At 62.9% G+C, this 27,810-nt stretch overlaps 1 protein-coding gene across 2 annotated transcripts in view; it reads right to left on the minus strand.

Annotated features, from left to right (window-relative positions):
* Positions 1-16,900: 16,900 nt before the first annotated feature.
* The window catches only part of WNT7B (Wnt family member 7B), a 50,524-nt gene continuing 39,614 nt past the window's right edge, over positions 16,901-27,810 (minus strand). For both annotated transcript variants that reach the window (XM_081594948.1, XM_081594947.1), the window contains exons 3-4: positions 23,312-23,583; positions 16,901-17,380 (exon numbers count right to left, since the gene is read on the minus strand). In XM_081594948.1, the coding sequence (XP_081451074.1) occupies positions 16,901-17,380; positions 23,312-23,583 (752 nt within the window). The remainder of the gene's footprint in view (positions 17,381-23,311; positions 23,584-27,810) is intronic.

The raw sequence follows: 27,810 nt of genomic DNA on the forward strand, positions 1-27,810 counted from the left end.
TCGGGAAACTCCCACTCCATGCCCCTGAGGTCCAGCCCAGGGACAGGGGACTCGGTCCCCACCTCCTGGGGGGCACCCAAGTTGATGTCCTGGGTGTCCAGGGGCAAGGATGGGCAAGGCCACCCTGGGACAGGTCCCTGAGTCTGTCCCAACCCCAGGCGCCCCACCACGGCGGCCCTGCACAGACCCCAGTGTGTCCCTGGTCCTCGGGAGGTGGGGGCCTGGCCGGGGCTGGGCCTGGGCCGGTGACATCATGGATCGGGCCTTGCCAGTTCCTTCCCGACCTCGGAAACCCCAACACCCCGCTCCAGGAACTGGCCTGTGGAGTTGGCTTTGGCCGGCTGCCCCCTGAGTGCGGCGGGGAGGCCCCGGCCCCACAAGCCCTGGCGGCCTGTCCCCGGGGCCGCCTTCCTTTCGGGGGCTCCTGGGGAGCCCGCACCAGTGTGAGAACCAGCGGGGTCAGCTCCCTCCACCCCCGCCCCCGCCGCCTCCCTGAACTGCAAGGAAAATAAACAGCTGTCCTCCCCTCTCCACAACTGGAAACACCGCCTGGCCTGCGGCCTCAGACCAAGCCGAGGGGCTGAGTCACCGGCCAGCCACCGAGGAGGGGGCAGGCCCGGGGCTGCCCCGTGGAGACCTCAGGCCAGGCCGCCCCATCTGGGCCCCACGCTCTGCCCCTCCCGCTGCGCCCCAGCTCTTCCGAGCCTCGGCTGCTGACCGCCCCAGGCCTCCGTGGCTTCACCAGCTGACCCAGGGGCGGGCCCGGCGCTCTTGTTCCGTCCACGATTGTGGACAGTGACCACGGTGCCCGCAGCTCCGGGATCCGACTGGGGGCCACAGCCAGCGGCAGGCCTCAAGGAGCAGAACAGGAGAGCGGACATTTCAAAAAGATCTTTCACAAGGGTGGAAATGGAATGGGCCTCCCGGGGAGGTCTTGCCCAGTCGGGGGGTCTGATGACCCTAGAGGCGCCACAGTCTGGTCCCCAGGGCCAGCGCCCCCTCCTTCCTGCCTTCTTCCCTTTCTCCTCCACCCTGGTCTCCGTCCTTCCTTCTTGTCCTCTGATAACCTTTCTCCGGGGCAGCACCCTCCATACTCCAACCTGCAGTGAGCTTTGAGGGCACCTGGTTGTCCTTAAGGGCCTACGGCGTGCTGGGCCCTGAGTCCTTGGGGAGGACCCCAATCCTCCCCAGGGACGGATCGTGACAGGGACCAGTGGGAGGCTGGGGTTTGTAGCTAATGAGGCTACCCTCTGTGAGGGCCGCATGGCGGCTCCCTGCCCAAGGATGGCCTCAGGAGAGGCTGGGCCACCCTCGCCCCCTCAGGAGGCGTTATCCCAGGATCGGGGTGGTGGGGTGTCCGCTGGGAAGGGGGCTGGCCAGGCAGACGGGTTAACCCCGGGCAAAGCTTCAGGTGCTGTGTGTGGCTGGACCGGGCCGAGGGAAAGCGTGCCTTTGAGGCGGAGTGTGGACGCTCCCAGGGCGTCAGGAGCTCCAGGGAGACCAACCAGGGCTCCCCCGGACTCACCCAGGCTCCGAGGGATGACGAGGGCGGGGCGGAAGCTGAGCAGAGGGCCCAGCGGGGCAGGGAGGATCAGAGGGCAACCGGAGTCCCCGCTGGGTTCCCACGCCGAGAGTGGGGCAGGTGTGGCCTCGGGGTCAGTGAGCAGCAGGAGGCTGGGGAAGCCCGGTGTCTGGCCTGGGCGGTGGTGGGAGCATCAGCCAATTAACCTGCGATCGCCCGGGGAGCCGCTAAGAGGATTTGCCTTTTGTCTGGCTAATTATTCCGCGTCTCCACTTTTCCTTTCCTGGGGAGCCTGGGCCCTTTGCGGAGCTTTAATTAAAAGGAAGCCGCTTTCTCAATTACCCCAAGGGTGGGGCAACCAGTGGAAACCCCAGGGGTCACCCTCTGGGCCCGAGCAGAGTCTAGGGCGTCTTCCCAGGGCCTGGGATTATCACGGACGGGGATCGGAGGCCCTCGAGGGGCCCACCAGCGCGGGCTCTCCTGGCCTGGTTGACCACGGCCTGCCGGGCCCCTCCAAGCTCTGAGGCACCCCCGTGAGCGGCAGGAGTCCTGTCAGTTCACAGGAGTGGGGTCGTGCCTGTGACGGAGCCACAGAGGGGACCCGGGGGCTTTCCCAGGCCCGGGACCACAGGGCCACTTCCTGGACCCCTCCAATCCCAAGGGGTGCCCCCACACCCCCTCCCCAGCCCTACTGGGCACCCTGACAGGTCAAAGAAAGTTCACTGTTCAGGGAGAATGGAACCAGGCCGCAGAGGCCAGACCTCATCTGGACAGCAGCCCCCAGGGGGCACGACATGAACAGAGGCCATGCTCTCCTCCTGCTGGGCCTCTCACCCCGCCCGCCCCTCTGTGGCCAACACGTGGAGTCTCTCTCCCTGACTCTGCTCCAGGCCTCCCGTGGGCAGGGGGCCGCGGAGTCCCTGCTCCTGCCATTGTCTGTGTAGCACCTGGGGCTTCTGGGAGGAGGTGACTTGTGAACCGCTTTTCAAGGATGCGCAGGAGTTTGCCAGCAGAGAGGCTTGGAAAGTCACCTTGGAGGAGGCAAACCGAACCAGTGGGCCAGGGGCCAGTGGCACCAAGGAAGGGGGCCCTGAGGTACTGAGGGTTTGAGAATGGGCCACAGTGGCCGTGTTCACAACCTGCGGGACCCCGGGGAACCACTGGGGCTTCAAAGACTTAGCGGCCACGTCGGCCCTGGGGACGGGGGCCTGGGCTGACCACAGTCTGGTCCCCAGTGCGGCCCTGCTTGGGCGTGGGGCTGCTCTGCCCCCTCTCAGGCGGCTGCTCCTTGGGGAGGCTGTCCGCTCACGTGTTCGTTCCCGATTCTCCCATCCTGTCCCTCACCAGGTCCTCACTCTCTCCTTTAGTTCACTCACGCAGCCTTCTGTTCAGCCATCCGATTGTCCATCCTTTCACTCCCCACCTTAGGGAGGCCTGGGCAGGTGCTGGGTGTGGGCCCACAGAGGAGAGAGCTTCCCGACACAGTTGACCCCCAGCAGCGGCAGACGCACCGACAGCCCAAGGCCAGGGGCCGCTCTGACCCCAGGCGTCAGCGGGCCGTGCCAGGGGTTGGCGTGCTTCCTGGGGGAGGGGGTGAGGGCGCCACAGAGTGGGTGGTCCAGACGCAGCACTCCAGCCTGGTGCACTGTGGACCCAGAGCTCCACCGGCTCGCTGTGGGCAGAGAGATGCTCACCTGGCCTTTCCTGCCCTTGGTCTGGGCTCTGGAATTCCCTCCCCCGTCTCTGCCAGCCCAATCTGGAAAGTTGAACTTGGCGTTGGAAAGCTGCGGGTGGCTCCCACGGCCCTACCTCCCACCAGGCGCTGCTCTCTGGGCCCTGGGTCTGGTCCGCTTGCTGGGCTGCTCCTGCAGGAGAACCAAGCCTTTCTCGCCTCCAGCCAGGTGGCGTGGGGTCATGGCGGTGTGGGCTGGAGGGCTGTGCCCCTGCCTCGTGAGATCCATCAACACTGAAGGCTTCCCTCTGCCTGACCATGGGGCACAGGGACTCGGCCAGCTTGCCCGGCTGTGTCTGGACGTCCCCTCCCCGTGGGGTGACGCCAGCAGTGACAACAGCAGTCAGACCTCCTGGGAAAGGGCAGGTGGGTCTCCCGCCGTCACCCCAGGTAAGCCAGGCTGCTCCTGCAAACAAGGTGTCCTTGTGCGGCCTGCTCTGACCCACGACCTCCGTGGCCAATTAGCATGGCTGAAAGCCCTCTGAGCGGTTCTGGAACTCGTCTTTCATGTGACAGTTTCACTTGGGGACATTTGAGCACAGACCCTCTCCTTTGGCTTCCTCCCAGGGGCCCTGGCTGAGTCGGGGCGGACGAGCTCTGGGCTGCTCTGTCGCAGGCCACCCTCAAGGTTCTGCAGAAGCTGAGAGCCTAGATTCAGGGAGCCTCTGTTTGCGGGTACCCCTGCGTTGGCAGACGGGGGGACCAGTGTAACCTGTCGAACCCGAGGCAGATAGCATCCCTCTGTGAGCCTCACGTCCCTTCGTGGTTTTCAAACATTTTTAGCGGCAGAGCCCTTTGGTCAAACTCAGCGTTCTGTGGAACTCCAGCCTGCAGAAGCGGTCACAGGGGAGCTGCCCCACGGAAGAGGGCCAGAGGGCCCGGGGCCCCTGTCCCGGAGCCCGAGGCTGCAGGGACACACCCTCCGTCTGCCCTGTGCTGCTCCCATCTGAATCAAGGTCTGAGCAGGAAAGGCCAGCTGGTTCTGTGGCCGCCCCCTGCAAGCCAGCCACGCCAGTGCTGCGGGCCCCGAGCCCCTGCCCCCTGCACACACGCGGGCCGTGAGGGAAGAGGACTTGGGGGCTAAACCACCCAGAGCGCCCCAGAGTTCTGCCCGGCTGTGGGCGCCGGGACAGCTGGTCTCGTCCCAGTCTTCCCTTTGATTTGCTTCAAAAGTCATCACTGAGCCCGACGATGTGCTTGGCACTGGGAGACGAGGGAAAGATGTCCAGCCTTGAGTTCTTTTCCAGAAAGATCTCCTGGGCTCTGAGAATGGGCCTGGGGCCTCGTCAGGGTCCCCCAGCCTGGGAGGGTGTGTGGAGAAGGCACGTGCCACTCTCTTGGTACCCCGTGGTGCTGCTGGTAGAGTCGGTATGTCCTGTCCCTACAGACTGTAGCCCCCCAGGCTCCTCTGTCCGTGGGATTCTCCAGGCAAGAATACTGGAGCGGGTCACCATTTCCTCCTCCGGGAATCTTCCCAGCCCAGGGGCTGAACCCACATCTTTTGCGTCTCCTGCATTGCAGGTGGACTCTTCACCAACTGAGCCACCATGTGGGTGCCCAATAAATGCATTCACTGGAGTTCTAATCTCCTAGAAACCTGAACCCAGCCAGAACCTCGGCCCAGGGCAGGCTGGAGGTGGGGTGGGACCTACCATGTTCCTGGGGTCACCAGAGCCGTCTGCTGGCTGCCCTGTTAGCATCACTCACCTCTCAGGCTTTGTACTTCCGTAATGGTGTTTTCTGATACTTATGGCATTTTCTCATTGAACCAAGGTCTGGAAAGTATCCATCCATCGATTGGGTCAACAGAACACTGCTGCATTCCTGCTGAGCCCTGCGCCCTGTCGCCAGGCCTTGGTGGTGACAAGCCAGAGATGGTTGTGCCTACTGGCGGCACCACCCGGAAGTCTGGGGACCAGCTCCATGAGAACCAGCTCCAGGGACGGGGCAGGTGGTGACGTGGCCTCTGCCGTTTGGAGCCCGAGAGACTCTTTCTGAGCTGGTGACTGCCAGCCTGCGACTCAAAGCAGGGGAATGACCACACGAAGGTCTTCAGGGGACTCCACAGGCGGGGAGAGGGGGGACAGGAGGTATCTGGGGGGACCTGGGCAGACGCTGGCCAAGTTGGAGGTGAATCAGATAGTCCTGGGCGGGGACAGAGCGGAGTCAGCAGAGTATTAAGAGCCACTGTGGTTTGGTGGTTCGCTCCTCACCCGCAAGGTTCTGTTGGCCTTTGCGAGGGTGGGCTCTCGGAGGCGGGCTGACCCCGACCAGCCTCGGGCAATGCTTCTTCACTGGCACACGGCCCGCGAGCGTGAGCCCGGCTGACCCAGGCCCGCTCTACCCCAGGGCGGCCCTCCCAACCCAGCCAGCAATCACCCCTGGCGGGCTGGGGTGCACCCAGGAGCTCCGTGTCTCTCCCCCAAACCCCAGTTCTGGAGACAAGGGCTGCCCTCTGCCTTGTGGACCCCCAATTTTGCCCTCTCCTCGGAAGGCGCTGCCTCTTAGGGGCTTTGGGGTGTTCCTCCTGGGGAGTCCCCAGGCTGTTGGTCCTGGGCTGAACAGTGGCCTCCGAGACGTCCAGATCCAAAGGCCGAGCTTGCACATCTTCCCTTATATGGTACGTGTGGTTGAGGCGAGAGTCCTGAGATGGGAGCTTATCCTGGATTATCTGCGGGCCCTGAACACAGTCACAGGTGTCCTGGGAGGGGGCGGAGGGGCTCTGACACACACAGAGGAGCAGCCACGTGAGACAGGGCAGAGAGAGGTGGGAAGATGCTGGCCCAGAGGGCGAGCATGACGCGGGCACAAGCCAAGAATGCTGGCAGCCACCAGGAGCTGGGACAGAGCCTCCTGGGGGGACAACCCTGCCCATACCTTGACTTCGGACTTCTACCTCAGCGGTAAAGCTGCCCGGCATGGGGGTTGTCAGGGTGGCTGCAGGAGAGAGCTCGCTCCCCGCCTCTTCCCCAGCACCCAGGGGAGCCTGGGCGGCATCCTCAGGGCAGTGAAGATGTTCCCACACCCCTTGCACCGGATGTGAGCACTGTGGGGTGTCTTCCTCACCCCCAGGATGCAATGCAGGAGCCGACAGGAGCAGTCAGACCGGCACCCCCAAATAGGGCGTGTCTGGCACAGTAAATAATCCACCTGCAATGCAAAGACCTGGGTTCTATCCCTGGGTTGGGAAGATCCCGGAGGAGGACATGGCAACCCACTCTAGTATTCTGGCCCGGAGAAGCCCATGGACAGAGGAGCCTGCTGGGTCATGGTCTATGGGTCGCAAAGGGTCGGACCTGACTGAGCAACTCAGCACAGCATGGTGCAGCCCCCTGGCTGATGGAGGGCCCATCCAAGGGCAGATCGGGGGAGACACCCCGGGAGGCCGGGTTTCTGTGGCTGCAACGGAGAGAGGGGCATGGTGCCCGGGCAGGCTCCCTGGTTCCAGTTCCTGGGGGACGGTGCTGGTGGGTGTGGACCAGGGAGGCTCTGGAGCGGGGGTGGAGGCCGCGGGAGGGCGCCCCGGTGGGGCGTGCGGGGACAGGTGCCCCTTCCCCAGCCAGCGTGGCTCAGCCAGGCGTGCACTGCAGGCCCCAGACCCGCCGCCCAAGCCCTTTTAAGAATAAGAACAAATATTTGTGTTGCACGTTGTGTGTGTTGGGGTTTAGTTTTCTTCTCCAGGCTAAAAATAGGCGCCTCTCCCACCCCGGCGGGGGTTCCTGCCCCGCCCGCTGCTGGGCCGGGCCTGGCCTGGCGCTCCGGGGCTCCTGCCAAGTTCTGACTTAACTGCCGGTGACAGGAGCGCGAAGGTATCAGAAAACAATTACCGGATTAAGGTGCCCATTACGGCTGCGCAGGGGGGCACTTCAGCGCCCGGACGGCGGCGACGCATCGGGGGTGGGGGTCCCCAGGGGGGCTTGGACACCGTCCCAGGCCCCCTTCACCCGAGGGTAATAGCAATACCACCAGCCCCATCCACACTAACAAGGAAAGAGGAACACTAACTAACACAGCCGCTCGGGGGAGTGGAGGCGGCACAGATAGGCTGTCCGGGCAGAAGCCACGTGCCAGCTGAGGGGTGACCGGGAGCCACCAGGGAGGGGCGGTATCAGTCGGAAGGGGCAGGGACCCCAGAAAAGGGGTGGGGGGGTGGGCAGGGGGAGGAGGGAGGAAGGACAAGTGATCGGCAAGTTCGGGGGTCTGAACAGTGCGGGGAGGTTCCGCCTGGGGGTCCATTCATGCCACAGCCGCGCTGCCGTCCAGGGTACAGTTGGGGCGTGAACCTGGGGGGCCTCAGGGAGGCGGGTTGGCCAGACGATAGAGTGGGGTCCAGGGCCAGTGGCCCCAGGGAGTCCCCAGAGGGGGAGGGCAGTTTGGGGGATGTGCTGGGGCCACCTGCAGGAGCCAGGGGCTCGAGGAGGTCTATGTCCACCCTGGCCTGGGAGATAGTAATTCAGAACCACGGACAGCTGTGTGACTGTGAGAACCCCCGTGGGAGACCGGGGCGGGGGGGTGGGGAAGCCAGGGCCACTGAGCCCCAGCCCCATACGGGGGCCAGCAAAGGGTGAGGAGCCCCCCAGAAGGAGCCAGGGAGGGGCAAGGGCACCAGCTGGAGAGGCCAGAAGGAGAGGGAGAGGTCAGGACCTGGGGCTCCCGGGCCCCCGGGGCTGAGCCAGACAAAGGTCATCAGGGAAAGGTGTAAACTGTGAAGTGAGGTGGGCACACCAGGGAGGGGCTCTCGGGGCCTTTCCGTGTAAACTGTGAAGTGCGGTGCCCACTCTGGTCTGGGCTAGCCAGGGCTGCGGGACGTCTGTTCACAGGCGGAATTCCCCAGGGAGACAGTCCTGCTTTTCCCTGCGCCGAGGGGGGGGAGGTGGTGAGCAGGGAGTGGCTGCCCACTCCTACAGCTCCCCCACTGCCCACGAGCCTGTCCAGCGAAAGGGGGTCCGAGCAGGGTGGGTGGCAGAGGGGCTTCCCTGTGTCCTTGCTCGGCTGCCAGCCTGGGGAACACTTCTTCCCTCTGCCCCTCGGTTGGACAGATGGTGAGGAAGGGTAGGAGGAGGGTGGAGGGCTGACAAGTTCTGAGCGCTCTGCACAGGCCATCTTGCTGGACGCTCCTCGCAGGCCCCTCTTTCAGAGGGGAAACTGAGGCACAGTGGACCAAAGACACAAGGACAGGAAAGGGTCAGTCCAGAGCCCCTGCTGTCAACCAGCTCCCGGGCCCAGCCAGCCACGCTCCGTCCATGCAAGGCCCAGGCCCTCCACACAGGGGGCAGGCCTGCCTCCTGGCTCCTCCTGACCCCGAGCACCCTGCGGAGTCCCCCCCATCCTCCACCGGAGGGGCTGCTGGCGCCCAGCTCCCCAGCCCACCAGCCATCCCCTCTCCTCCTGGCCTCTGGCCGGATGGGTCCCGCTGCCTGGGGCGCCCTCTCCATCTTCTGCCCTGGTCTCCATCAAGCGGCAGCTTGTCCGTCTCATGAGGTCCACTCTGACCGCCCACCAGCTTATGTAACTTGCTTTGGCTTCTCCTCAGCCCTGTCTCCCTTCTTGCACGCTGGACCTTCATGGTTTATGCTGTTCGTGACATTTCTAATAGACGGCCTGTTGCCTTGTGGCCCCTCCAGACGGTCAGCTCCCCGAGGGCAGAGCTTTCACTGCCTCCCCAGTAGCTGACACACAACAGGGGCGCAGTAATATTCATCGAGCAAACGAGTGAGACCAAGCGCTTCTCGCCTCCAGAGGGGACTCCAGGTGAGGCAGAGGAGAAGGGGACCTGGGCACGGCAGGCCTCCCGGAGCCCAACACCACCCATCCCCTCCCCTCCTGGGCCCTGGCCCAGAACCGTGACCTCCCCCTGGGCCGCAGAACCGAGACTCCTGGAACACTAGACAGAAAGCACAGGCTCTCCGTGTCTGAGGATCAGGAAATCAGAACACCGTGGGGGCTGCACCCCTCCCTTGCCATCATGTGGAGATCAAACCGTGCTTGAATTCCTCTAGTGACAGGGAGCTCCCTCCTTCCAGCAGCTCAGGCAGTGAGCCAGGCCTTCTAATGTGGCCTGAGGCCCACCCTGCGCTGGACCTCCTAGGGCTGCCCCTCCATGTCCTGGGTGAGCGGTGCTGGCAGGCCCTTTCCACCGGAGCAGGGATAGGAGACTGACCCTTCCAGCAGTGGGCACGCCCCCGCTCCCAGGGAGACAGCCCCGGTGACTCAGCTGTGTCCACTCCCTCCCCTCACGTGTTTGCTGTTGAGATTTAATCGATGCTCCTTCCCTGGGAACACAGGAGGGGGAGCGGGCATCCAGGTTAGGCCCCGTCCACAAGGACAGCCCCACTTCCTCGGCAGGCAGCTGGCCGCCTCCCCAGACGGGTCGACGAGGAGAAGCTCAAAGCCCTGGCATCAGCATCAGCAGCTCAGAGCCGGGGGTGTGGGGGACTGGGGTGGCCAGGCCTGTCCCGGGTCTGAGGAGGACCTGGGGAGCCGCTGGCCAACAGGGTGATGGACAGCCTGGCCCCCCGGGCTCAGCGGAGGAGGGGAGAGGGGCCGGGGAAGCTGCTTCAGGAGGGGCTCAGCGCCCAGCCCTCCTGCCCACAACCCTCTTGTTTGAGAGCCTTCTTTCTTGCGGCAAGTTGGGCATATGGGGCCTTAGTTCCCCAACCAAGAATCGAACGCATTCCCCCTACATTGCAAGCGCAGCATCTTAGCCGCTGGACCACCGGGGAGGTCTCATTGAGAGATTTTTCCATGGAAGAGAGGGCTATAGATTGCAGCTCAGGTGTCAGGGAAGCCAGTGGCTTTGCCCAGAGGATCCGGGATCTGGATTCTGTGAAGGCCCTGAGGAAAGGAGTGGGGAGTGGGGTTCTGACCAATGCTGGAAACCGTGAGAGTCAAGGGCCAGGCTCCCTCCTGTCCTCTCAGAACCTTCTGGAACCTGGTCAGCGGTGGGGCAGCTGTCCAAGCTCCAGTCTCCCCATTGCCCAGCTCCCACACACTCCAAGCTCTGCGTCCCTCCAGGCAGCCAGCCCCAGGTCCCGCCAGAGACCCTCACTCGCCTCTGTTCCTGACCGCAAAGCATCTCTTTCCCTCCTGTCTCGCTCCCAACCCCTCCCTCTCCTCCCTTTCCTTCGAGGCCTTGGCTCCTCCGGGGAGCTTTGCTGACAGCCGCATGCCCCCCAGGGTCGGCTCCCCACCCCTCTTGCTCCCACCCCTCCTGCTTCCACTGCAGCCTCAGGGATGGGGGCAGGGAGGGATGAAGGGACCTGCCGTTTATCATCATTCTGCCCGCTGTCCTGGCTTGAAGCTATTAAAGGACCTGATTTCAGCCTCGGCTCTGGGCCCCGCCAGGCCCGGCCAAGCCCTGGGCCCCGAGGAGATGAGCAGTGATGGATGAGGGGACAAAGGAACAAGGGGAAGAGTGGGCACGCTGTCCTGTCCTGCTCGGAGGAAAAGGGGGACTCGGGAGCCACCAGTGAGGGTCTGAGCCAGAAGCCGGGAGGGGGACTTCGTCAAAGCCCCCGAGTCCACTATGGGCCTGGGGACCCGGTACACGGTGAAGCAGCCGAACGGCCCCCGCAGCTCAGGCAGGGGGCTTCCAGAGCTGCAGACCCCCAGAGAGGCCTCCTCGGGGGTCCTGCCTGGCCTTTCCAGCGAGACCCCACGCTGAGCTAGTCTGGGCAGACTGGAGTCCTAGAGACCACCCTGGGGCCTGAGGGTGGGTGGGCTGGCCACCCACGGGAGCGAGCGAGGCCACCTGTGTCCAGCACCTGGAGGGCGTCCCGGCCTGGCTGGCCGGCCCGGCGCAGGCCTCTGCCTGCAGGTGGAGTAAGAGGACTCCTGATCCAGGGCCCGCATCCGGGCCGCTTCTCAGCGAGGCTGGAGGACTTGCTGCTCCTCATCGTCCTAGGAGGCTGCAGGATCCCAGCTGAGCTCAGAGCAGCATGCCACCCAGACCTCGAGAGGACAGGCCAGCCAGGGGGACCGGCCAGGCGGTTCTGCCTGGGCACTGCTCACCCCTGGTACCCTAGGAGCAGTGCCCGCCCAGGGCAGGCTGCAGGTTGGCCTTGACCCCCCGTTGCCATTGCATTTGGCAGACCACCTGCCACAACCCAGGCCTCTGCCGGGCACTCCTGGGGGTGCCAGGCCTCCCTGTGGCCCCCTGCGTCCTCTGAAACCTACAAGATTCCCAGGACTCCTGGATGCTCGGGCCAGGCAGCCGAGTCCCCAAGTCCTACAAGACCAAGGACCTGATGAGGAGGCAGGGGCATCAGAGAAGGGAAGTGGGCACAAGCTCAGACCAGGAGGGGGGAAGGTCGGGGGTAGCCGCAGGTGAGGTCCAGGGTGACATCAGCTGAGCCTCCCAGCTCCCGGGGCCCAGTGCTGTGCCTCCCAGGGGACGTGCTCTGCTCAAGGGACCTCACAGCCTGCCCGTCTGCCTGAGTGCCAGGAGCTCTAGTTCTCCCTAGACCACAGCCCTGCTTGCCCCAGGCCCCTCTTCCTTTCACCAGGCCCATGACTCTGCCCTCCCGACCCCTCCCCACCTCCTGGCTCTAGGAGTTAAGAAGTTCACCCAGGTGTCTAACCCAGATCCCGCCTGCTGCATTTTAGCCCAGTCTTCGCCATTCTGTGCTCAGTGAAGACAGCTGCTGTCATCTCCTCCCTGGACCCGCTGTAGTTGTTCTCTTCCCACTCATCTCTGTGAGGCCTTGGACTAGGCCCTGGGGCCTCAGTTTCCCCTCGTGGGAGTTGGCATGGAGCTGGGTAGAGGGAAGACCCCAAAGATTTGAGTTCAAATCCCAGTTCTGCCTCTCACAGGCAAATGACCTGGGACAGACCCCTTTATTCTCTGTGCCTCGGTTCTCCCATTGATAAAACAGAATTAGCACCAACCTAACTAGGGAAGGGGTGTTGTAAGGTTGTGGGTAACCGTGGACCGGGGCCAGGGACTGGCATGGTGGGGGGCCTGCTCACTTCCAAGGGCCCCCAGCCTGCTGGGGGGCGGGTGGTCACAGCAATGAGACCTCTCTGCCCATGAGGACGGAGGGCGGGATGGAAGGTGAGGGAGGGCAGGAGCCCTGGCAAGCTTCCTGGGGAAGGTGGATGTTATGGGGGAGAGGGTTGCAGGCAAAGGATGGGAGGAGAAAGGGTCTCCCTGGCTGGAGACACAGCTGGAGCAAAGGCTGGACGGGAGGCGGGGGAGATGGGTAGCTCTGGGGAGGAGAGGTTTGCTGGCAGGGTGGGGGCTTTATGTGGGGGTGGGGCAGAAGTTGGCCGTAGGAAATGAGACAGAAGATCAGGAAGGACGTCCAAGGCTGCAGCAAGGAGAGAGCCTCTGTTACCGCAGCCACAGGACGCCCTGGGAGCGCTGGCCTCTGGACAGCAGCTGCGTGGGCAGCCCTGTGGGGAAACAGGGTGGGAGACCTTGTTGCAAAAGTTTGGCCTGAGAGCAAAGTGTGGGCAGGAGTGTCCTCCAGACAAAGAAGGAATGCTGGCTTGGCCAGACAGCCGGCTCCCCTGTGTCCATTCTACAGAGGGGGACGTTGAGGCTCAGAGGGGTGGACAAGCCAGTCCAAAGCCCTTTCCTCTCTCCCAGGCCGCCTCAGCCCTGTTACGCCCTTGGAATGGGCTGCCCTTCTTAGGGCAGGAGTGAAGCGAAGAACTGGAGCCCCTGAAGGTCAGGGCCAAGCTTGAACCATCGCCATCTCCAGGGCCAGACAGGGCCTCCAGCAAGGCTAAATGAGCCAGTGAGTGAATGAATGAATGAGTGGGCGGTGGGGACATGCTCCCAGGACTGCAGGCACCCTCCACCCCGCCCCAGCATCCCCAAATCCTGCCCTGGGAAGCCCTCGTGACCCACCAGCCTTGGTGATCCTTGCTGTCTTGGGCGTAGCAGGAAGGCAAACCTGCAGAAGCTGCATTCTGGGCGAGTTCCGAGGCAGGATGGGCCTGCACGCCCGGGGCCCTCAGAGAGAGGTGGGGGCATGGGTGTCACTCTGGGGACCATGGGGGTGCCGGGCTGCCTGGGGAACGCTTCTGAAACATCAGCCTCAGAAGTGGAGCCTGGGCGAGGCCGGGGGGGTCTGGGGGCCCCCAGGCTGGCCTGGCAGTGTAGGCTAGACGCCTGGGGCAGGGCTCCTTGGAGGGTGTGTTGGGCGGCCCTGGGAGGCCGGGGCTGGGGTTGAACCGTGGCCAAGAAGTGAGTACAGTCTGGGCACTGGGGCTGGGGCATTCTCGGAGCTCTTTCCTCATTCCTGGCCCTGTGGGAGTAGCCGGACCCTGGCGTTCCGCAGCCGCCGCCACCGCGGACGCGCTCACCATCTCGTGGGGAGTAGGGGCCTCCTGCCAATCTCCCCGGGGCCCCGGGGCCTGGCTTGGGGCCCCCCAAATCCCGTCAACTCCCAAGTCCAGGCCGCAGCCACCTCCCGCTCTGGGATGGGGATGCTGATGTATCTGATTCAGACGCTGATAAATATGGGGGCAGGGGTGCCAGAGGCTGTGCCCAGAGTGGGGGGGGGTGGCGCTGGGAGGGAGAGCTGAGACTTGAGGTCCAGGGCTTGCCCCGTCTTCCCCCATCTCTACACCCTGAGGGGCACGTCCTCCGAAAGTCCACCTGGTGGCCCCTCCCCCTGGATCTGGGCCTGGGTGCCCAGGCGGATGGGGGCTGTGTGATGCCAGGCTGCCTCGGGACAGCGGGCAGTGGCCAAACCAGCCCTGCCGCATGCCTCCGGCCCTCGGCAGGAATGCCATTCATCCTCCCTGCTCACAGGGCCTCTGACAGAAGCAGCAAGGCCCGATGGCCAGCCAGGGGCCTGCGGAGCTCCCAGGGGCTTCGGGCTGCCTTGCCTCACCCAGAGAGGTCAAGGTGCGCCCCGGGGTGGGGGGGACATGGAGTCAAAACTCCCCAGAAACAACTGGACAGACCCATGGGGACCCTGAGGACAGACCCCACCGGGGTCAGAAGGGGAAGGAGACATACGGGGAAACGGATGGGGCCAGGACCTCCCACCTTCAGCCCCCCTTCTCCCGAAAGCAGCCCCCTGGCACCAGTCCATGGCCCTCCCGCCCCCGTGGCCTGACCCAGGCTGTCTGGGGAGGCCTCAGAGTCTGTGTCCAGCCCCCTAGCTGTGGCCCTTGCTTGGTGGGGACAGGCCCAAAGGTTCTTGGGGGCAGACAGGATGAGAACCACGCCCCCCAGCAAGGTGTGAAGGACAGGGTTGGGGAAGGGCCATCAGCACAGCGCCAGCTCCGCTTATACAGTGAGGTCCAAAGTGGGGGGGCCTTGTCCTCAGGGGACAGCTCGTGCGTCCCTCCCCCACCCATGGGGCAAGGGCTGCAGAGACTTCACACACTTGCTTCTCTGATTCCAGCTTTATTGGAGCCGAGCACGCCCCTCCCCGGGAGGCCAGACACAGCCCATCAGAAACCTGCCAGCTCTCCTGAAGGGGTGGGGGGGCCACCACAGGGATACACAGTACCTCGGCCACCAGCGTCCTTGCCTGGGTCTCACGACACCCCCGCCCCCACCCAAGGGAAGGGTGACATCCTTTTAGGGGAGGGCGGGGCTCGGTGGGCGCCACCGAGTAGCCGAGGGACAGTGCACGTGACGTGGTGGCATCAGGGGCCCCAAGGGTCCAAGGGCCGGTTTCAAGCAGAAGGAGGAACCTAGCTCGGGGACAGCAAGGCCATCCCCCCGCCCCCCAGTACCCAGTGTAGGTCACAATAATTTAAAAGACACTATAGACATTTCGACGCTATATAACAATATAAGTTAACCAGGTTTCTTGGCAGAGGGTGCTAGGCCTGTGGACTCAGGGGGGTGTCCTGGGACCTGGGGTGGGGAGGTGGGAAGGGGGCAGGGGGGGCATTCACAGTGGCCTGGGAGCTCCCAGGACAGCAGCTGTTGGTGGCATGTCCTGGCATCATGCAGGCAGGCAGGGTAGACGCCAGGGCCAGGGCCCAGTGTCACTCACCCCAGGCGAGTGTCCAGCCCATTTGTCTGGTTAGTAGCCTGAAGATACATTTCCATGGGATTCTGTGAGAAGACACCTTAAATTCGGGACAGGGGCGAGTGCGTGGACACTGGTGCACTAGAAGCCGGTGCACACCGTCCTCTCCGGCCCCAGACACGTCGTGCCTCGGTCTCCCCAAGGTGGTCTCCCCAAGGTGGGCAGGAGTATGGGCAGAGGGCATGTCCAGCGCTGAGTCTCAGCTCCCTACTCTCTCCCCACCCGGCCCACAGTCTAGAACCAAGCAGGACCCCTTTCCATTCCTGTCTCCCAGGTTTCAGGGTAGCTTGAACCTCATGGAAGGGCCTGTGTCGGGTGGGGACTACGGCGACCGCAGGGCAGCCATCTGCTGGCGCAGCAGGTGGGACCCTGGCGGAGCAGTGCCCTGGGTCCGCGCTTTCTCAGCATCAGGGCCAGGATGAAAGGCCCTGGACTGGGCAGGAAGACCACCAGAGAAACCCTCAGAGGCACCTCGAGATGGGTGCGTGGACCCTACTGAAGCTGGCACAGGGGGAGGAAGGGTGCAGCCAGAGTTTTCAAGGCATGGGGGCGGCCTGTCACCCTGGGTGTCCCCAGAGCACATCCTTCAAGGTCAGCAGCCCTGGGATGACCGTCAGGGAGCCTGAGCCCAGTGAGAGCCTCCACTCACAGCCTTGGGGGGGGGTCTCTCGCCAGTGCTTGAGCTATGCTGGGCCTCAGGGTCCCCATCTGTCAAATAAGGCAAAAACCCCTGAACTGTCCCCTGTCCCAACAGCCTGCCCCGGCACGGCGCTGTCCTGGGGGTCCAGCTGATTCCAGGGTGGGAGGGGGCTCTGTAAACTAGGGGGCATCAGGCTGGTGGGGGGCTGGAGGAGCAACAGCACTCAGCACTCCTGGAACCTGTCGTGAGTGACAATCCGATTTGCTAGATGTGATTTTCAGAAGAAGGGAAGAAGGGGCCAGAGGTCCCTATCCGTGGCTCTCCTCACAGGCTGTCTCGGCTGTGCCAGCCACCGCCCCCGCCCAGCTCACATGGAGACCACGCGCGCCGGCCACCTCCCCCTGGACAGGGCCGTACACAGGGATGCTCCCGCGGGTACCCAGGGGCCAGAAGAGGGAGCAGAGGGCGGCAAGGGGACACGCTAACAGAGTACGGAACTAGGACCAGCTATGCCTTAGTGCTAAAATCCTCTTCTAAGAAAACATAAATAATTTTTGTCGACATCTGCCCAGACTGCCCCAGAGCCCAGTGACCGCTGAGGCCTGGGACGGAGTCTTTCTGCGTCCTGTGCCACCAGGCTGGGGAAGGAGGACGCCCAGAGTCTTGCCGCTTTGCTTTCAGGGTATGTGTGTGTCCTTGAGAATCATTGTCCCGGAGAAAAGAAATGCAGTGGGCGCCGCCGGGGACACTCACGCCATCGGCCTTGCCCTCTGGGCCAGCTGACGGGCTCTGTTCTGCCCCAAGAGGGGACTGGGGTGGCAGGAGAGAGCCGCGGGTGGGCCAGGAAAAGGTGACCGCCCCGTCGGAGCTCTCTCGCGCCTGGGGCGCCCCTCTCCTGCACACACCTCTGCCCGCGGGGTCAGGCGGGAAGCAGAGGTGCCGAGGGCGCGGGGCGGGGCCGCGGGCGGAGGGGGCGGGGCCGCGGGCGGAGGGGGCGGGGCCGCTCACTTGCAGGTGAAGACCTCGGTGCGCTCGCTGCACGTGTTGCACTTGACGAAGCAGCACCAGTGGAACTTGCAGTTGCACTGCCAGACCTTGGTGTACTGGTGGGTGTTGTAGCCCCGGCCGCAGCACATGGTGTCGCAGCCGTCCGCGCCGGGCGACGTGCGGTTGCACAGGCGGCCCTGCGTGCCCACGCTGCCCGTGGCCGCGTCCTCCTCGCAGTAGTTGGGGGACTTCTCGATGTACACCAGGTCCGTCTCCATGGGTTTCTGGTAGCTGCGCAGCTGCTTGATGCGCAGGAAGGTGGGCTGGCGCAGGCGGCTGGCGCGCACCACCTCGACCTGCACGGCCACGTTGTATTTCTCCTTCAGCAGGTGGCCCACCTCGCGGAACTTGGGCAGCGTGGTCCAGCACGTCTTGGTGGTGCACGAGCCTGACACGCCGTGGCACTTGCACTCCAGCTTCATGCGCTCCTCCAGGACCTGCGGGCCACAGGGCAGGCTCAGGGCGGGCGGGGGAGGCATGGAGGGGAGACGGGTGGTGACCACCCGCCTCTATCTGGCTCGGATCTGGCTCCCCACTTCCTACCGTGTGACCACACCTCAGTGTTTCCTCCTCTCTGAGCCTCAGTCTCCTCATCCATGAAATGGGGCTACTGATCACAAGGTCCCTTACTGCACCGGACCCTATGAGGGCCCCCGTGAGAATATTCAGAACTCGGCAGAGTGAGGCGTGCGCTCATCAAACGTGTTCCGCGAAATTCTCACCACCCTTCAGGGAGCTTCGGGTCAATGTACTGATGAGGAAACTGAGGCTGGGTGCATGGGGCAGGCGTGGGACTCACCGCAGGTCGCAGAGCAGCAGGTGAATGCACTCCTCCAGGTGGGGTAGCAGGTCCAGTAAGAGCAGGTGCTCAGTAAATGTGGACCCCCCACCCAGTCTCTCCTGCTCCCCACCCTCGTGCCTGGTGTGGGCTTTGGCATGCAGTCAGCCCTTAATAAGTGGCTGTTCAATGGAAGCCTGGCACGCACATGGAGCTCTGCACACCTTTGCTGAAGGACGGAGTGGGGGCAGGTGGGGGGTGAGCGCACGGATCAGTGAGGCCCAGGCGTGCCGGCTGCTGGGAAGCCGCCCTGAGACCAGTGTTGTTCTTTCTCCCCAGCTCCCCGAGGGCCTGTGATGGGTGCAGCCGTGTGTTTTCCTTGGGCCTCCCTCCTTGGCCCCGGAAGGCTGATTCTCAGAGCCAGCCCTGACCCCGGGCACTCATTTACTCAGATCGAAAAGGCCCTGCCAGCCAGGCCTGATTAAAGATGGGGAATCATTAGCCGCCGCCCCACGGCTGCACAAGGGCCATTTGTCAGCTGTCTTAGTTCCCGCTGGCCTCATTGCGATAGCCTAGCCCTACACAGTCTTGGCCACCGTCTGCCTCCTGGTCCAGGACCCCAGCCCTGACCCTCAGTGAATGAATGAATGAACAAATGAAAGAAACAGAGAGAGAAACATCCCACGGTGTTGGTGACTGCCCAATCCCTTTCCTGCCTGCCCTGACCGCACAGGGCCCTGGACCAAGGCGACGAACCCCGGGACTCCCAGGAAACTGACACATAAAGCAGCAAAGTGCAGGGGCCTGTGAGAGAGGGCGGGTGCCTGGTGTGGGGACTTCCTGGAGGAGGTGGTGCCTGTACTAGGCGTTGATGGAGGAGCAGAAGCTCATTTGACAAAGAGGAGCGGCATTCCAGGAGGGGCGCATCGCGAGAAGGTCTGGAGAGCCGTCACCATCACCACGAAGGGAAGATTCGACCCAAATGAGCACACGTGAGGCTAGCGGCCTGAAGTTTAGGGGGCGAGGGTCTCTTCTCCTGTGTGGATGATGTCCTGGGTGGAGACGGGAGAAGCTGGGAGGAGGCAGGAGGGAGGAGATGGAAGGCTGATGCTCCACCACGGGCGGGCCGAGGCGGGGAGGGACCCTGTGTTCGGAGGAGGGGGAGGAGGCTTAGGTCTGGGGAATACTCAGAACTGGAATTGCAAGGCTTGATGACTGCTGTGGGGTGTTTGGGTCGAAGGCACTGGCCAGAAGTCTGATCTGGGGGTCTGAGTGAAGGTGGGACTTTTTCAGAAAAATGTTTCTAGGCCTCTCCTCTGCCTCCCACCCCTCTCCTCACTCCTGTTCATCCCAGTCCATATCCTCTCCTTCCCCTCCCTCCACCCCACCCCATGATCATCTTTGCTTGGACCGTTGCGTGCTAAGTCGCTCAGTCGTGTCTGACTCTTTGAGACCCCATGGACCGCAGCCCACCAGGTTCCTCTGTCCACGAGATTCTCCAGGAAGAATCCCGGAGTGGGTTCCCATGCCCTCCTGCAGAGGATCTTCCCTCTCCCTGAAAGCCCCTCACTCTACTAATCTGCCCTTCAGAGCTTGGAAGCTTCCCTTGCCCTGGTCACTCTGCCTGCCATGGATGCCCCAGGCCAGGAGCTGACCAGATGCATAGCCCTCTCAGAGCCCCAGCCCGGGGGGCAGCTGACCCCACCCCATGCTGCTGATGCAGAAGGTGCCTCCTCAGATGGGCAGTGATGGCCAGAGACCTGGAGGGCATGTCCAGGCTTGCGTATGTGCTGGCTGGGAGGTCCATCGGTGTGCCCACTTTGGCCTACTGAACGGCTGCCCCCCGCCTCACTCTGCCGCCTGCCCTGAACCCCTTCCCTCCACATTCAGCTCCTCTGTGGCCAGGCCGGTGACAGTCCACAGATGAAGTCAATTGGACTGCTGTGTGCAGAGCAAGGGGCTGAAGCCTCGCTTGGCTGGGTCCCCAGGGCTCACTCTCCTGGGAAGTGATCACAGGATTCAAGAATGTGTTGTTTCCGGCTCCAGCGCCCTCACGATAAGAGAGAGAGAGATGGTGGCGCCAGCCCGCACTTCCCCAGGAGGACCACCTAGGAGGGCGCAGAGCAACCCACCCTGCCCAGAGGAGCTGTTGGCTGAGCCCTGGGCCTCAGTCCTGCCCTAGGGAGCTCCAGAAAAGGGCAGACTGGGGTTCTTCCCAGAATAGGGGCTGGCCTGCACTCTGGGGAGGGTGCTCAGTTAGGAGGAGTCCCTGGTTGGTGGACCAAAGTCCTGAAGGAGCTCAGAGTTGAGCCGGTCTGCACGCTCAGCTTGTCAGATCCTGGCCCATGAGGCCGTGTGCCAGTCTGGGGTGGGCTGTAGAGTGTCCTCCCAAATTTGTATCCACTCAGCCCCTCAGAACGTGCCCTTCTTTGGAGATCAAAGTTAGTTTGCAGATGTAAGCAAGGTAAGACTCGTGATGAGATGGTCCTGGTTCAGGGGGGGCCCTGAGTCCAAGGACCTGTGTTGTAAGAGACAGAAGAGGAGGGGCCACATGAAGACAGAGACAGAGACAGGATGATGCAGCCACAAGCCAAGGAGCTCCCGAGCCCCTAGAGCCGGAAGAGACCGAAAGGACCCTCCCCTGGAGCCTCGGGAGGGAGCTCGGGCCTGTGGACACCTTGACTTTGGGCTTCTGGCTCTGTGCGAGAACAAATTCCTCTTGCTCGAAGCCACTTCGCTGTGGGACTTCAGTGTGGCAGCAACAGCCTCCTCTCCTCCAGACTTGCTGAACTCCATCCAAGGCCCAGAGACTGGGAGGTCGGGCCTGGCTGCTCTATGATGGGGCCGGGGTGCCCCAGCACTAGAGTGATCCCTGAAGGTCTGGACTCAGCTCTCCAGGAAACCTCAGAAGCCATACCCACCCGTCTCAGCTGCCATGATAAGCCCCCAGGGGGCCCCGTGTGGTCACCACCACTGGCCTTTTCCAAGAGCTCAGACTACACATGGGCTGCCCGGCTCCACGGGGTCGGGGCTGTGGGGGGGTGGGGGAGGGGCACAAGGTGCCTTCTACCTGAGGGGGAGGAGATGGAGGTGGGAGAGGGACAGGGCCAGCCAGGGCCTCATGGACAGCTGGGGACAGTGTCAGCGGGAGAATCCTGGCTGCCGACCACATTAGAGGCCTTTGCTGTGTCTCCCCTGGCCCTGACAGGCCCTCGCACGGCTCATCTGCCCCCTCTTGCTTCCAACAGTCTGCTTCTCTTTAGACATGGCTTCCGGGTTTCATGGCTCCACCCCAGTCAACCCCCCCACCAATATACTGACTCTTGTCCATCCCAGTACCCCCCTGCAAAAAGCCCCAGGCCCATCACCAGCCTCCTGTTGTCAGCCCTCCTGTCTTCCTCAGGCCCCAGTCCTGCTCGTCTCCACTTCCCTTATGCCTTTTTAGCACCTGGCAGTTGCCACCCCCGCTCCCCCCAGCTACCAAGTCCCCAGATATAAAATGGAGATGGTGAGACTGTTCTCCCAGGGGTGTGGGAAAGCCCCTGCTCAAGACCTAAGCCACTGCAGAGGCTCAAAGGGGATTGGTTTAGTTTAGACTTCAGATATGCCTCCTCCTCCAGGGAGCCCTCCTGGTGCCCTCTATGTAAGTGAATCTCTCTCTCCTCTGCCCTTCCAGACACAGATCACCATTGCCTGCGCCCAGAGAATGGAGCCTGGGGCTTCCTCGTGGCTCAGACGGTAAAGAATCTGCCTGCAATGCCGGAGACCCAGGTTCAATCCCTGGGTCAGGAAGATCCCCTGGAGAAGGAAATGGCAACCCACTGCAGTATTCTTGCCTGGAGAATTCCATGGACAGAGGAGCCTGGCAGGCTACAGTCCGTGGGGTTGCCAAGAGTCGGACCTGACTAAGAGACTAACACGCACACACAGACATGGAGAATCCACAGCCTACATATTTTCTGTGAGCTCCATGGAGGTCCAGAAATGAAGACTCATTTCTTCATTCATTTGTTCATCTGACAACTTGTTCTTCTGTTCATCTGAACAACCACTGGCTGCAAGGCAACCTCCACTTCTACAAGATAAAGTCAAAGCCTGGGGCTGGCGCTCAAGGCCCATTCTGGGCTGGCCCCTGCATATGTCTCAAGCCCTGTCTCACCCACCCCTGGTGCTCCCACAGCCTGAACCCTCTGCAGTTTCCCCCTCTTCCCCCAGGGCCCTCCCCTGCCCTCACCCCTCACACTCTGCTTCTACTCTTCTCAGCTCTGGAATGTCCTTCAAGTTCTCACTAAGACACCACTGCCTTCAGGAAGCTACTGCTACCTCTCCCTCAGGCCCCTGGGCTCCCTGCATGTGGACCTACTGGGTGCTGGGGGCGCTTCCACAGCCAAGGCATGTCTCACTCCACCTGTGCCCTGTGCCCAGCATGACTCCTGGCACACAGACCGGGCAGGAGCATTGGTTGAGTGAATGAGCTCAGCTCTGGGCTTGGGGGCAGAGGGCATTTTCAAGTCTTCTTTGCCTGAAAAGGCTAGTCTGTCCCTGACCTGCAGAGCCCCTCAGGCCCTGGTGCCCTGGGTGCAGCCCCTGGGGCTGGAGAGCCAGACCCAGAGGCGTTCCGCTCGGCTGGCTGCCCTATCTCGGGCCATCTTGCCGCCATGGCGGCCGATCCTCCCAGCCCGGTATCTGGGGCCCTCATCTCCCCAAGGCGGGGCTGGGCTCGCCCTGACTTCTTCCCTACTGTGTCCCGGCTTGAATGTCTTCCATTATCACGCACCTCTCTGCACCCCACCCCACGCATGAAGCTGGCTGCTCAAGAGCCTCCAATTTAGTTTCTGCCTTTCCTCAGGCTGCTCCTGCTTCCTGGCACTACCCCTTCCTCCAGCCTCTCAAAATGAATCAAAGGCCACCTCCTCCAGGAAGCCTTTCTGGTTTTATTGGCATGACTCCTATAGGAGCAGGGTAGGGACACAGATTGTGGCCTAGAGGCCTCCCGCCCACCCCTGGCCAGGCCTGGCTCCCACCCTAAGTGCAAAAAGCGTCCTTGTCTCACACCACCGCCTACCAGCTGGGGGCTGCAGACACATCACTTCTCTAGTCCCACGCTCAGTTTTCAAATCTCTGCAACGGGACTAGAAAGGCCCAACACTCACAGTTTAGGATGGACAAGTGATGGCTTGTGCTCAGCACTACCCACCCTGCACCTTCAGGGCTCAGTTCACCAACTCCCTCCGCTGGGAGAGAAGCCCAAATCTCAGAGAGGTCCAGACCCTCCCTGGATAACTGGGTAACTCAGCTGTCACACCTGAAACAGGCCTGCCAAGCCCCGGCCCGCTCATGCTCATATCGCCCCGCCCAGTTCAGTGTAGCCCCGCCCCCAGCTCCCGCCACGCCCACCGTCGCTCTCCCCGTTCACTGCTCAGTGTCCCGCCCAGTTCAGCGTAGCCCCGCCCCTCACGCCCCGCCCACCGTCTCCCGGCCCGCTCACTGGTCACATCGCCCCGCCCACTGCCTGCATCGCCCCGCCCCCCCAGCTCTCGCCCCGCCCGCCCGCCCTGCTCCGCGCCCGCCCGCCCCGCGCCTGCCCTACCTTCCTGCCCGCCTCGTTGTTGTGCAGGTTCATGAGGCGCCTGGCGTTTTTCTTGATCTCGCGGGCGTCCACGAAGCGCCGGGAGAAGTCGATGCCATAGCGCACGTCGGCGGAGCAGCCGCCCCACTTCCAGCCCTCGGCCTGGTTGTAGTAGCCCTGCTTCTCGCGGTCGCAGCCGCAGTTGCTGAGGTTGCCCTGGCTGCAGGCGGCGGTGACGGCGTGGGCCACGCCGGCCGCGGTGATGGCGTAGGTGAAGGCGGCCTCACGGCTCCCTGCGGGGAGGGGGCGGGTGCGGACAGTGAGCCCCGCAGATCCCGGCCCCATGGGCTCAGGGGACCCGGTGCTGGGCCCTGATCCAGCTGCCGGCCGGCCGTGTGACCCTGGGCTCAGCCCTGGCCCTCTCTGAGCTTCCGACTCAGCCACGTGGGGCTGATGGAACCCACCTGGCAGGGCTATCGTAAGGACAGTACACCCTGGGCACTCGGTGCATGCCCTGGCCCAGCCGCCAGCACGGAAGACCCTTCTCTTTCTGTCCCGGGAGCCTGGGCGGGGTTGGGGGGATTGCGGGGGCATGGCAGTTTCCTCGGGGGAGACAGCAGTCGCGGGTCCTGGGAGGGGCTGTTTGGGGTCTGCACCTCTGCCAGCACCCCAGCGCTGCTCTTCAGGAGCGCACCACCTGTGCTGATCCCTTTAGAGGCGCCCACCCCACCGGCCAGGGGCCAGGCAGAATCCCCCCCAGCTTGCAGTGGACCCCGAGCCCCTTTGCTGCCATCTCTCTCTCTAACCATCCACTGTCAACCCCTCACCAGGCCCTGCCTGCCTGAATCTTCCTTCTCCATCACCCCTGCCTGCTTCAGGGGCCACTGAACTGCCAGACTGGGGCACGGGTCTCCCCTGCCACCCCCACTCCCCAGCCATCCTCCAGGCGGTGCAAAGTACAGTTCCTCACACACGTGTACTACACACACTTTCCCTCCCTCTCCTCTGCCTGAGCTGGAAAGGGAAGGCCTGAAGTCCGTGCAGGGTTGGACCCCCAGCCTGTGGAGTGGACCTAACTCAACTCTCAACCCTCTCTCAAGCTGGGGAGACCACGCCAGCCTGTTGTGTGTGTGGTGGATGCACACTCCTGGTGCACATACAGCAGATGCAGAGGTGTGCAACAGTTTGGTGTTCCTGGGCTGGGAGTAGGAGATCAAGAGTCGTGATAAACGAGGTGGCCGAGGTGCCAGGGAGCCAGCGTGCGAGTGGCCAGAGATGTCCTGTGAAGCAGATGGCACTTTCTGCCTGTGTGGGGGTGAGCGAGAAGCTGTGGGATTTAGATGTTAGAGCTCACTCTGGCTACAGCGGGAGGGGGCTCCTGGAACTATTTAGCAAGCGGATCAGCGGAGCTGTGCTTCCCTTCTCCTCACCAGCTCTCACAGCACCAGCACCCGCTGACCCCTCATACGTGTTCTCATCGACCTGTCCCGACGATCGTGTGACAGGTTTTATCCTTATTCCCATGTCGCAGGTGAGAACAACGAGGTACACAGAAGCTGTGAAGTGAAGTGAAGTGAAAGTCACTCAGTCGTGTCCGACTCTTCGTGACCCCATGGACTATACAGTCCATGAAATTCTCCAGGCCAGGATACTGGAGTGGGTAGCCTTCCCCTTCTCCAAAGGATCTTCCCAACCCAGGGATCAAACCCAGGTCTCCCTCATTGCAGGTGGATTCTTTACCAGCTGAGCCACCAGGGAAGCCCAGGAATACTGGAGTGGGTAGCCTATCCCTTCTCCAGGGGATCTTCCTGACCCGGGAATTGAACCGGGGTCCCCTGCATTGCAGGCAGATTCTTTACCAACTGAGCTATCAGGAAGCTGTGAAACTAGATGTTAATGGCGGAAGCAGGACTTGAACCCGGGCAGTGGAATCCAAGCCCAGCTTTGCAGAGGGAGGGACTGGGGGCCTGGGGCATAGGTCGTGGAGGTCATCATACCCCCTGCGTGGCCCCTTTGCCCTCAATCATCTTGGGCAGGAGGAGACGGGGGAAAAGGACCCACAGCCCATTGGTGGAGGGATTCTGCCTCTGGACCATCTGTGGACCCCAGGCGTGTAGTGGGGTGGGGCGTGGGAGGGTGCTAGCCGGCAGGTGAACATTGGTGGGGAGCCCTGGGGAGGCGGAGCTAGCCTTGGAGTGGGCATGCCACATGCTGGGCACCAGGCAGGGGGTTAGGAATCTCCTCCGGTTGTGTAATCCACCAGGAGGCCAGGCCCAGGGAGTTAAAAGTCCCACAACCAAGCCCTGCCTGAGCCAACAGGATGCGGGCGTGCCCTCGGAGGCCCTGGACACCCCCTTGCCCCCTCCATCCCCTTCTTCCCCAAACGCCCTTCCTCGCCAGCAGCAGCCAGAAGGGGGACTCGCATCCCCCATCCTAAAGTGCCAAGCAGGACAGCAGGTGCCCAGGCCAGGACCGGCTGCGTGTTTGGAGGGCATTTCACAGAACCCTCCCTCCCATCTTTTCTGCTCCCTCCTGGTTTCTGCCCGTGCTCAGCTCAGACCCAGTTACTCATCAGTTACTCACCCGGTTGCCACTCCCGCTAATTCCTTTTTTATTTGGTTTTAATGAGCCAAGCCCTCTCATCTCACCATGGAGACAAGGGGGAGGTGAGCATGAGGGAGGCATGGTTTGGGGAGCCGAGGAGTCACGTGGGGTTCGGGATGGAGGGCATCGCTCACCCCCCCACCCTCCAGGCTCTGCAGGCTCATATCATTTAATGCAACGGCTTTGTCGCCCCATTTCACAGAACTGGACGCTGACTCAGGGGGCTGACTCACAATGTGTCCGGCCTGGAGGGAGGACATGGACCCCCCCCCCGCCACCAGATCACACCGGGGCCAGCTGCCTGTCCTCCAGGGTGAGAAGGGGGAGGGCTTGGATTAGCGAGAAGCCCCTCAAACCCCTGGGCCTTGTCCCAGCAAACATCCGTGACGCCCGGCCCCCTGAAATGCCCTCCAGCCCTAGAGGCCCACCTGTCCCACCCACCACTCCTTGAAGTCCTGCTTGTCCAAGCCCAACAGCTGGTCCCCGTGGGCAGGTGCAGCTGCGCCCCCATGCACACCACTCTGCTGGAACAAACAGCAGCCCGATTCCTTGCCACATGCATGGTGGACACTGGCCCCCTCTTCCTGGAGCCCTGCCTGCCTGCCCGCGTGCCTGCAGCTCACCCAGGCTCTGCACGCAGATAGGAGGACCCCTGCTTCCAGAAGCCCCGCTTTGGGGTGAGATGTCCTCCCCTGGCTCTTGCCAGGTGCCCACGGGCTGCAGGGGTGGTGAGCGGGATCCACATCTGACTCTTCCGTGTGCCCCCACCCCTCAGCGTTACTCCGTGAGCCCGCACGTGAGCAGGGCGGGGGCTGGACGCGCGACAGGCATCATCCCCTTCCTCTATGTCCATGGAATAACTCCTCAGGATGAGACCCATCTCACAGATGGGAACACTGTGCCTCAGTGGCGGGAAGTGATTTGCTCAGGCAGCCGCAGCGACGGACACGTGAGCACAGTGGCTGCTCCAGATGCAGCCAGTGATGGGGGTGGGGAGCTGGGTGGAGGCAGCAGGGACAGTCTGTGTGGGGCCAGCAGCTGTCCTGGGGGGGCACTCTTTGCTCTTGGGAGCCCAGGGGCCCCGCTTGGGATCCGGAGCCCATCCCAGACGGATCTGCATCCACAGACCCCAGAGCCAGCAGCAGGTCTGGCAGTCTGTCTGGCACTCGGGAAGTCAAGGTGGGCTCTGTGAGCCACGCAGGGCCCCCAGCCTAAGGTTTCAGGAAAGAAGAGAGGGAGGTTAGGGCAGACGCGGGGAGGAGCAGGCAGGAAAGCCCTGGACTTGTAATCTCACACCTGCTGTGCAGCCCCAGGCAAGTCACAAACACTCTGAGCCTGTGTTGTCATTTACCAACCCCCCCCACCCCGGTCCCAGGAGAGCTCGAAGAGCGAACAGTATAAACAGGCATTGCCCTCATGGTCACCAAATGTTGAGCAGGCCAGGGCAGGGCTCCCAGGACGGGCTGGGCACCTCTCTGTGCTATCCACAGCCTCCTCCCAGGCAGCCTGACCAGCTGCCCCCTCCACACATATTCTAGATGAATCCAGAACAGCTGACCCTCAGAGACCACTGCCCCATAGGCAAACCAAGGCGCTGGCCACCCAGGGGCCATCCAGCCCTGCTCTCTCTTTCCTATTGGTTACTCAAACTTAACCCCCCCACTCCGCCACCGAGCAAAGACCCACCCCCCACCCCGGCTACTGCATGCCAGCCAGACCTGACATCCAGGGAAAGAGGGTCTTCCCAGATCATCAGGGCCTCGCCCACCCTGCCATCCCCTCACCCTGACCTCAAGGAGGACCCTGGGGACCAGGCAGTGATTTGTGAGCAGTTACTGCAGGGGATGGGCTTCCCAGGTGGCTCAGTGGTAAAGAATCTGCCTGCAGTGCAGGAGACACAGGATTGATCCCTGGGT

The sequence above is a fragment of the Giraffa tippelskirchi genome, chromosome 4 (genome assembly GCF_054371585.1).
Source record: "Giraffa tippelskirchi isolate mGirTip1 chromosome 4, T2T-mGirTip1v1.2.pri, whole genome shotgun sequence".
Lineage (NCBI taxonomy): Eukaryota > Metazoa > Chordata > Mammalia > Artiodactyla > Giraffidae > Giraffa > Giraffa tippelskirchi.